The 10,728-nt window shown below is 50.3% G+C and overlaps 1 protein-coding gene across 9 annotated transcripts in view; it reads right to left on the reverse strand.

Moving 5' to 3' along the window:
- DYSF (dysferlin) overlaps nt 1-4,650 on the reverse strand; it is a 225,932-nt gene extending 221,282 nt beyond the window's left edge. For 3 of the 9 annotated variants that reach the window (XM_018055066.1, XM_018055062.1, XM_018055052.1), the window contains exon 1: nt 4,042-4,650. In XM_018055066.1, coding sequence (XP_017910555.1) covers nt 4,042-4,129 — 88 coding nt within the window. In that variant the 5' untranslated portion in view covers nt 4,130-4,650. The remainder of the gene's footprint in view (nt 1-4,041) is intronic. The other 6 variants (XM_018055074.1, XM_018055070.1, XM_018055072.1 and 3 more) reach the window with 2 other exon arrangements.

A 10,728-nucleotide genomic window follows, 5' to 3' on the forward strand; every position in this document is an offset into this window, starting at 1 on the left:
CAGGCATTATTCAAAGTGTTTTATATGGATTAACACATAAACTCTTCAGAATCATCCCTCCAAAACAGGTACTATTATTATCAACATTTCATAGGTGGGGAAACCGAGCACAGAGTGGTTAAGTAACTTGCCCAAAGACACACATGCCGCTGCAAAGTGGCAGAGCTGGAATTCCACACCCAAGGTCCCAGGTAGTCTGGGTCTGCAGGCAATACTCTTGGCTACCATCCTTCTTTCACTCTTGTTCAGTGCTCTTAGCCCACTGGAATGTGACTGAGGCTTCACTCCTGAGCGCCACCCCCCACAATGGATCGGCTAAGCTAGGGCCTAAGCTTACAGTGCTCCCTTTCCAGAGCCCCCCAAGAGCCTGCCACCCCCACTACAGGCTGCCCACCTCAGTGCCACAGGACGCATGACCCTAGCCTCAGCTTACCAGACCCTTAAGAGCCACCACAGGCCTAACAGAAGGCTTGAAATGGCCTAGCACAAGAGTTCTGCCCAGAGGGAGCACCCTGGACCAAGCAGTGACTGGTCCTGCGAGATGCAGAAGGGCAGAGACCCCTCTGAGATAAGAAAGCATCCTTCAGACCAGAGAATGAGATCGAGGACGTCAGAGTCCGAGAGAGAAAGAGAGCCGGTGGCAGCAGGGACAAGGTGTGAGGGGACGTGCAGACGGAGACGGGGCTCCAGGGTGTGAGCCAGAGCCGGGTTCATTCCTGTCTCTCCACCTTTCACGGCTTGTCTTTTGTAAATCAGAGCTAAGGCCAGAGGGAAATGGTAGGGCAGTTAAAGACAACAGGGTTCCAGAGCCAGAGTATGTGGGCCTGAGTCCTGACTCCACTAATGACTAGTGTATGACTTCTGTGTGGTGTAGAGTGTGGGTGATAATGGTTACTACCATATATGGCTGCTAGAAGGATTAAGGATCTACATATAAGGGCCTGGTACAAACTGAACAACTTGAACATGATAGAGCTCATAGTAAGTGAGCTCTGTTTAGAACAGAGCTTACACCTAGGAAGCACAGTACCAGCTAAGTACATCTCATAGGATTGTTGTGGAATTTAAAGAGACAGCGTCTGAAAATAGTACATTGTGCTTAATGAATGACCATTCTCTCTCACTGTGATGAATATAATAGGTTCAGAATCGGAATCCCCCATCTCTGGGTCATTTGTCATACACTGCACTCCCTGCAGCCTGGCACTCCCCCCACTCTGACTCAGCCCAGCCCGGGTACCCCACGCACAGTCCTCCCTAGCTCTGGCTCAGGTCCAGGGTGCCTTGTGTGTGGGCAGCGCATGGTATGCTTTTCAAAGCACTTTCTTATTCATGAGCACAGACGCTGAAAACAACAGAGGGCATGATGATAGGAGTGGTGTGGTGGGTGCTTTGGCCGCTGTGTAACCTTGGCCAGGCCCCTGCACTTCTCTGGGCCTATCTGCTCTGCTCATCTGTCAAAGGGGATAATATCCCTGCCCAATGGCCTCACAAAGCTACTGTGAACAGGAAGTGAATTTAGGCACGCATGGAGGCACCTGTTAAATAACAGGATATTCCAAACAGGTAGCCAAAGGAAGGGGCGTCCATGGTTTCCAAACCTAACAGGTCTGAGAAGGCCAGTTCGCAGCCAGTTGGTGAGGGGAGGCTTCCCAGAAGGGCATTCTGCTCTGAGTAGTGTGTCCCTGAGAACAGAGCCTTCTGTGTAATCATTTAGCAACTGTCCCTGGCTGGGAGGAGGAGGGGGAGCTGGCCTGATGCTGCGGGGAGGCCGAATTTGGACATAAGTTAAGAGCTTGGCCAACACACAGGAGGTGGATTGTGGCCAAGGCTGGGGGAGGGAGGGCCTGTGCTCCCCATGACTGCCTGGCAGTGACTGTGATGGCTGGGAGTTGGGGCATCCAGACAGCCCCCTCTGAAGGCTGGGGGCACTCCTAGTCAGCACAGACAACATACTTCCTTTACCACCAGGGAAGGGGGACCCCCTCAGAGGAGCCGGCTGCAGACAAAGGGGAGGACTGCAGACTGACAGCAGACAGATGGGGGGCTGGACTCATTTAGGGGGAGGATAAAGGATGAGCGATTGCTCCACAGACAGCCCTGGGGCAGTAGTAGGAAATTACGACAGGAGAGGAACCATGCCAGAGGGACTTCCGGTGGGTAAAGCACTTCCAGGGTTAGAAAGTGCTTCGCCACTCATTAACCATTCTTCATTCTTTCCTTTCTCTTACTAGGGTTCTGAGCTTGGTCTGGGTGGGGGCATTGTGAAGTCTGGGTAAAGTGTGTGTGTGTATTGTGGGGAGGTGTTGGGAAGTGGGAGTGTGGTCAGAGAAGGCGGATGAAAATCTGGTTCAAGCTGAGTGGTCATCAGAGGCAAGGTCCCTGAGAACAGAGGCAGGAGTGCCAAAGTGGCCCTTCTTGCATTTCATTTGTACTGGACAGCTCCGGAGGGTGCCGTGCACAGGGCGGGCTCAGCCCTGGGACAGGGATGAGGGGCTGAGTGGGGTGGGTGAGCTGAGGGAGACGGATGCTCAAAGCTCAGGGTGCTTGTTTCCCCCTGGCAGCAGCGTATCCTCCTTCCCCTCAGCCAGGGGGTTATTTACAGAGTGGACGGGGCTCCCAGGAGGTCTGCAGCTCCAAGCCCAGGGCCCTCAGCTCGGCTGCACATCTGGGCCTTACAGATGAACCACTGTCCTGGCCTGCACAGACCTGAGGTTGTAGAAGAAGCGTAGAGGCACCCCCCGCCCCCGCCCCATCACCCCATTCATGCCCTCATTCTCCCCCTGGAAACACCTTGATAAAGCTTATTTCTGACGGCAACTGTAGGAAACTGGTCAGAACAGTTCAAAGCAAGGTGTCAGGAAAAGAGCACAGCCAGAGTGTCACCTCCCTCCACCCCTCACCCTGGAGCACATTGCTTTCCAGGCCAAGGGCCCATTCAGCAGCTCCTCCTCGAGAAAGCTGAATCTCACCCCCAGGAGTGTGTTTGTGTTTGTGTGCACACGTGCACACTGCTGTGGACACATGCCTGCATTCTGTGAGTTTCTACTCCTTGGAACTTGCAAGCGTCACACGCATTTCATGTGTGCCTGTGTCTGGGAGCCTTGGGCACAGGGGTGTCTGGGAACAGGGAACCAAAAGCTCATGGCACTAAAAGGAAACGTCCATTGGATGGCCAGGGATTTCTGGAGGCCTGGGATGTAGCTAGATCCTGAAGGAGAAAGGGAGTGATAGGTATCGAGGCTGAGAGCAAACCCACCGGGTGGGTGGGGCAGCGGGCCCACGCAAGTCCTCTGGTCCTTGTCCTTCAGTAAGGCTCCAAACACCCAGGCCCGGTGTATAGACCCCAGCTCGGGCTCCGCCCACAGGAAGTCCCAGAGAAGCAGCCTGAGCCCAGCCCTCACCTCCTAGAGAAGTCTGTTCATCACCATGAAAGACCTTCCTGTGGATGGTCTCAGTCTGATGGGGGAGCAGGCTCCTCCACCTGATGACGGGGATGCCACCCCCAAAATGCTGAATTTCCCGCATCCTGTGCCAGAAAGCAAGAGTAGGACCCCTGGACCGATGGGCGGTGCCTCTGTCCCCAGTATATGCCTGCAGGCAGGCCCAGCCTGTGATAGAGAGTAAAGGGCGAGGGCAGCCGCCAGGGCCCGGCCAAGGCAAGAGAGCTGGATTATAAATAGCCCTGGGACCAGTCTTTCGGGGAGAGGCGGGGAGCCCTGCAACACAACGCTTTGCAGCACACAATGCAAAAAGGTCTCTTTTAAGAGATCCAGGGAGTGCGAGGATAGATGCTGGTCCTGCCCCCCAGCCTCCTCCTAGCCCCAGCCGGGGCTCAGCTTCCGGGCGCTGACCACCTCTCCCTCTTGCCTCCATTTCTCCGAGTCGCCTCTCTCCGAGTGTGTTTTTGGAACACTCAAAGTCAGTCTGGCCGAGGAGTCATATCTCTCACATTCCGATGTTCTTCGAGGTGGAGAGCCGAGGTGTCCCTTCTCCAACTCCCACCCCCTCTTCCCGGGAAAGATCACGGGCCCCTCCTACCTGCAAACACCGCGGAGCAGTAGGCATCGCTGATATCGGTGTCAGGGGTGTGGACGTTCTCCGCGTAGAGGATGAAGACCCTCAGCATGACTGATGGGAGTCAGGATCCCGCGCACCCAGGGCGCGGAGAGGGCTGGGGAAGGTTGGGGATTGCCGAGGCGCAGCTCGTGAGTCCCCTCACAGGAGAGGGCTGGTGGAGGAAGGCTGGCTCGGATCACTGACTCCTAGCTCAAAGCAACGGCTCTTGAAGGAGAAAAAACAGGCCAGTCCCGGGCTGCTCCAGTGGCCTCCACTCGGTCCGCTCCCTGGGCTACGCTTAGCCGGCTTGTCAGCGGGAGCTCCGAGAACAGGGGCTTCTGCTCATCTTCCACCCGCGCCGCCCTGCGCGAGCTTGGCTAAGCTGTAATTCAATGCTCCGGCCGCAGACTCTCCCAATGACATGGCATTTTGCACCTGGCGGTGGAACAGCGGACTGGGCGGCGGCCGCGATGGCTGAGGACTGGACCAGGGTTGCGGGCGCCCAGCGCAGTCCAGATCTCGCTCCAGGACGGGAGAAAGACTTGGTCCCTCCCCTGACCTTCCACCTCGGGCAGTGCGCGACGCCAATCTGGTGGCCTCCCACCGCGGGGATTCCAGCACTCTCCCTCGCAGCCAGCCAGACCGCCCTGGGGACGCTCTGGGGAGCAGGCGCAGGGCCGGCGCTTTCCAGACTAGAAGACCAGAGTTGAGGAATTTCATTGAGCAGCAGTGCTGGCTGCCTTGAAAACTTTTGTACTCTTCTTCTCTGGTTGTAAAAACAACACATACTACTTTAAACAAAAAGCATAAAAGAAATAAATCGCTGAGTCTGAAAAAAAATACAATATTAACATTTGGTTATTTACCAACTCAGACTTTTTCCTGTGAATTGCATGCATATATATGCAGGTGGCTTCCCTGCATAGCTCAGAGGTTAAAGCAGCTGCCTGCAATGCGGGAGACCCGGGTTCCATCCCTGGGTAGGGAAGATCCCCTGGTGAAGGAAATGGCAACCCACTCCAGTATTCTTGCCTGGAGAATCCCATGGACGGAGGAGCCTGGTGGGCTACAGTCCACGGGGTCACAAAGAGTCGGACACGACTGAGCGACTTGGCCTTCGCCTTCACTTTCACGCATGTTGTTACGGTCTTTATTGTATGACTGAGATCAGTGTCTGTGCAGTTCTGTGTCCTGCTTTTTCAAGTAATATTTCCTTGCATCAGTAAATATTCTTTATAAAGTTTTTTCAATAGCTACTTAATTTTCTGTCAGGTGACTATATTAAATTCACATGTCTTTCTCCTATTGCTGCATACTTAGGCTCTTTCCAGTGGTGAGAAATCGTAGTGAGAAATTGCTTTTTATATAAATCTGGGATATACACCTGTCTTGAGCCCCTCTCTGCTTGTTCCTCAGTTGGGATTTCTAGCTTTGGAATTGTAAGGGCACAGGACATGCCTTTTTTTAGGTTCTAGTACCTGTTGCTAAACTGCTTTCCCGGAGCCGTGTGGACCCGCTCCCAGCAGTTGGGTGACTCACCTTCTAAAGTGGGCCATTTGGATGGGTGTGGGTGCGCAGCTGTCAGCAAAACTCCTCCCCCGGGAGCCCACTAGGGTAGCACACCCTCCCAGGGCAGGAAGGATCATATACTGGCTGTTTCTCATATGAAGGTAACAGGAGGTAGTAATGCTTCCCCAAAGATCTGTGATTTTTAGGTCAGAATAGCAGACATTTCTTGTGATCGCGTCTGGTCCTCCTGCTACAGTCTGTGCCTCTTTGCCTCTATCACAATATGTGATTGGTGAGGAGGGGGGGAAGGAAAATGAGGGGGCTTAATCATTCATTTAACAGATATGTATGGAGTCCTAGAGCATGCCAAGCTCTGTCCTGGGTGATGACACACAGGTAAACATAAGTGACATTGTCCCTGTTATGTGCTGAATCATGTTCTCTCAAAATTTGGCTATTGAAGCATTGACCTCAGTTAAGAAGGTGATTAAGTCAAAATGAGGCTGTTAGAGTGGGATCTAATCTAATACAACCCAACAGGTTCTAATACGAAGAGGAAATTTGGGTAAATGAAGAGATACTAATACCAGGGAGGCATGCACACAGAGGAAAGACCACGCAAGGATACTACAAGGAGAGGGCATCTGCCAGCCCCGGAGAGACCTCAGCAGAAGCCAGACCTCCTGACCCGTCCACAGATTGAGCTCAGGCTTCTGGCCTCCAGAATCATGAGAAGACAAACTTCTGTCATTTTAAGTCACCCAGCTTGTGGTATTTTGTTATGGCAGCCAGAGAAAACTAATATAGACCTAGACCTCAAGGAGTTTCAGTAGAGGAAATTGGTGCTTATCAAGCAACCAAGGCAATCTCACACCATTCCAATAAATGCAATAAAGTAGAGAAAATGGTGGTGCGTGACAGCAGATAGCAAGGAGCCCTTATCCAGTCCTGGGACAGCGAGAGGTATTTGAGGTGAGATCTGAAGGCCAATTAGTTCACTGGGCAAGACTGGAGGCCTCCCCGGTGGCTCAGATGGTAAAGACTGAGGTTGGGGCAGAGGACAAGAGGTTTCTTAAGAGAAGGAAGGAAATGCTCTGAGTCAAGGTCCTGGGAAGAGGGAGGGAAGAGAGAACATCCTGGCTGGAGTGCAGACTGGGAGGAGGAAGGATTGGAGGTGAGGTTGGAGAATCACACAGGGCCTGAGAGAAGCTGCCTGCGGCCCAAGTCCAGAGGAATGGCAGGACCTGGTTTACTTTTCAGCATCTCCGTCTGGCTGCATTTGGGGGAATGGGGTGCAAGAGGCCAGAGTGGGGGTAAGGAGGCAGTTAGAAGCCACAGCAGGGGGTCAAAGTGAGATGTGGTGGTGACTTGGCCCCACAGGGGTGAAAGAGGAGATGGAACTGAAGTTAAAGCTGGGAGGAAGTAGGAGGGTCATTCTGTGAGCAGGTGGAGCAGATCAAGTTTCCTGCTGCTGAACTTGGCCTTTATGTGTGACTGGAGAAGAAACATTTGGCATGGATGAAGTAATTGGCTAACGCATTCATTCATTTACCAACATGTATTGTTGTTTCAGTCGCTCAGTCGTGTCCGACTCCTTTGTGACCCAGTGGACTGCAGCACACCAGGCTCCTCCGTCCATGGAATGTCCCAGCAGAGAATACTGCAGTGGGTTGCCGTTTCCTTCGCCAGGGGATTTTCCCTACCCAGAGATCGAACCTGCATCTCCTGCATTGGCAGGCAAATGTTTTACTGCTGAGCCACTGGGGAAACCCTAACCAATATGTATAGGGTGCCTCATATATGGCAGGAGTGTGCAGGGTTCAGTTTTAGAGAAGGGTACCAAGTAGGGAGTAAAACTTAATCTCAATGGGAAGAAGGACAAGAGGCCCTGTTGCTCTAGGGAAAGTCCAAATTATGAGAAGCCCGAGCTCAAGGTCTAATGATACATGCTGACGTTCATAAACCATAACTGTGTCAAAGTCAGGATCTCTAGCTAAAGACCATAATTTAAAGAAGTACAGTTTGGCTCTATTCAGATGCATAAAGCAATAGGAACCTGCTGTAAGCCTGAGCTAAAATTGGACCCAAGAAACATTTAGCTGCTTGCAGACATGGTGACTAAAGTGATTTAAAAGAACCAGCTTTCTTTATAGGTTAAACATTCCCCTTGCAACTTCTCTATTCTGTTTATTCATGCAACAACTTCTCTTCAGATTTGCTATGCACAGCCTCATCTGTACAGATACGAACCCTTAGTGGGAATGCCCCCCAACTTTACTGCTCAACACAGGGCATGTTTGGGTTTTCTTCTCTATTTAAAAGAAACACGTTCTCTGAGACCACCCTCTGGGTAACAGAGAAAGACACTTGATTCAAGTCAAAGCAATTTGATGATCTCTCCCAAGAATCTGAAATTGGGACAGAGATGCTAGCTTCTGTGCGTGGCTGGAACTCAGATGAATAAAATGGAGGCTCAGAAGGCACCCCATGCAGGGAGAAATGGAGAAAGTTCAGCAGTCAGAGAAAAAAAGATCACAGGGGTTGGGGGAGAGGACAGAAAGACATACTTTCAGGCATTTGTGGATCCCATCCCTCATGAGTCTTTCTGCCCATGAATTCTGAGATGGCCTTGGAGGTGAATATTCATCATTTTTAGCTCCCAGCTTTCAACCTCTCCTTCCTAAAACACCTCTCACCACTCTATGTAAGTGGTCTCGGAGCAGAAGTGCCCGCCTCTCTGGAAACTTCAGTCAGGGCCTCCCCCTTCCTCTCACTGTGCAGCGTGGCCAAGGCTCAGCCAGTTGGACACTCTCCCCCAGGACTTCAGAGTCCTTAAGGAGCTTAAGCAGGAAGTCAGACATGACAGCTGCCGTGACAGCAAATGACGTCTCTTCCTCCTGTAGGATGAAGGGTCACAGTTGTGACTCCTGCAACCCTGAGTTCTGTTTCCCAAGCCAGCACTGCCGGCTTCTCTCCATTCTGTGCGCCCCCAAAGCTCTCCTGTAATACTCTCCTGACTCAGATGCCCAGGCTTGGTTGAGACTGCTAGCAGCCAAGAATCCAACTGTATCCAGTGTCTTTAGAGCGAATCCATCCATATCCTATTTAGGGCAGCTTGAAGCATAACTCTGTTCCCTGCTATTGAAAAAAATCTTGGCTCTGACTTTCAAGGTATATGAAGCACCACCAGAGTCTTATATTTCTATATGTTCTCTCCTTTGGAACTACAGCTGGGATCAGATCAGGAAAGACATAAAGAAGTGAAGAACATGAGGACTTAGAGCTTTGATGTAACTCAGAAAAATTCCTAGGGGTGTGTGTGTGTGTGTTTGTTGGGGGGGAGAGGTTAGTGGACTAGTGTCTATCCCTTAATTGGGGCATCATGAGAGAATAACTAACAGGGGCTGCCAGGTACGACTGCACAGGTAGTGCACTGAACTAATGATACATGCTGACGTTCATAAACCATAACTGTGTCAAAGTCAGGATCTCTAGCTAAAGGTACTAAACAGGCAGTTAGTCAGCTGCAGCTCAGGAAGCCTTCAAAGGTGAATTCTACTCTGTAGACAGCCTGGCTGACATACAGGTTATACATCTTCATGTAGTTAAATTTATCAGTCCTTTCCCTTATGGCTTCCATTTTTGTTGTCTTGATAAGTAATCCCTGCTTCATCCAAGGTTACAAGATGACTTACCTAGATTTATCAAGATTTGCTTAGATTTACCTATAGTTACCCGTAAGGTTTTTTCAATTCTTGAAACTCTCTCTGGTGTTACAGTTTGGTTTCTCCTCTGGGAAAGAAAGTAAATAAGCAGAACCTTTCCCAACTTAGGCAATTTAAAGAAAAACTATTTGAGTCTTCAAGGTCAATCTATTTTAGCTGCCATGAGCTCAGTTCCTCTAAGACCACATGCTCTGTGCTGGAATCCAGAGAGTCAGGTGTACTGGGGACAGAAAGTAGGGGTGGTATCAGTGTTAGCTCCCAGTCATCGTATGACCATCGACAGATTTCATATCGCCGAGCTTTAGTTTCCTCATCTATAAGATAAATACAATCACAGTTTGTGGTGAGGGTAAAATGAGGATAAAATACATGTAAAACACTATTTTAAGGCTTTTCTGGCCTGGATAGGTTTTGTTTTGTTTTTTTTTAAATCACAGCAGGTTAAAAAATTGCAACATTTCAGGATACAGAGGCTGCTCCAAATATTTTATTCATATTTTATTTCTTATCAAATACAGAGATGCCCACTCAGTACCTGCCAACTATCTGCCAACTAAGAAGTGTTTGTAAACACTCCATGACTTCGATGTTCTCAGCCACACACATCTCTGCCAAGCTGGCTAAGAACCACAGACCCTGATCACACTTTGGCCATCTCATCTGCTTTCCCTGAGAACAACTCATGGTAGTGTCAGAAGCTTTAAATTTGCCATGAAAGGGACCTTCCAGAGGATCTACCATAATAAACATTTAGTAGTTCAGCTCAGTTCAGTTCAGTCCCTCAGTCGTGTCTGACTCTGGGACCCCATGGACTGCAGCACACGAGGCCTCCCTGTCCATCACCAACTCCCAGAGTTTGCTCAAACCCATGTCCATTGAGTCAGTGATGCCATCCAACTCTCATCCTCTGTTGTCCCCTTCTCCTCCTGCTCTCAATCTTTCCCAGCATCACAGTCTTTTCGAATGAGTCAGCTCTTCACATCAGGTGGTCAAAGTATTGGAGCTTCAGTTTCAGCATCAGTCCTACCAATGAATATTCAGGACTGATCTCCTTTAGGATGGACTGGTTGGATCTCCCTGGAGCCCAAGGGACTCTCAAGAGTCTTCTCCAGCATCACAGTTTGAAAGCATCAATTCTTCGGCACTCAGCTTTCTTTATAGTCCAATTCTCACATCCATACATGACTACTGGAAAAACCACAGCCTTGAGTAGACGGACCTTTGTTGGCAAAGTAACGTCTCTGCTTTTTAATGTGCTGTCTAGGTCGGTCATAACTTTTCTTCCAAGGAGTAAGCATCTTTTAATTTCATGCCTGCAGTCACCATCTGCAGTGATTTTGGAGCCCCCCAAAATGAAGTCTGACACTGTTGCCACTGTTTTTTCATCTATTTGCCATGAAGTGATGGGACCAGATGCCATGATCTTAGTTTTCTG

The sequence above is a fragment of the Capra hircus genome, chromosome 11 (genome assembly GCF_001704415.2).
Source record: "Capra hircus breed San Clemente chromosome 11, ASM170441v1, whole genome shotgun sequence".
NCBI classification, from domain to species: domain Eukaryota; kingdom Metazoa; phylum Chordata; class Mammalia; order Artiodactyla; family Bovidae; genus Capra; species Capra hircus.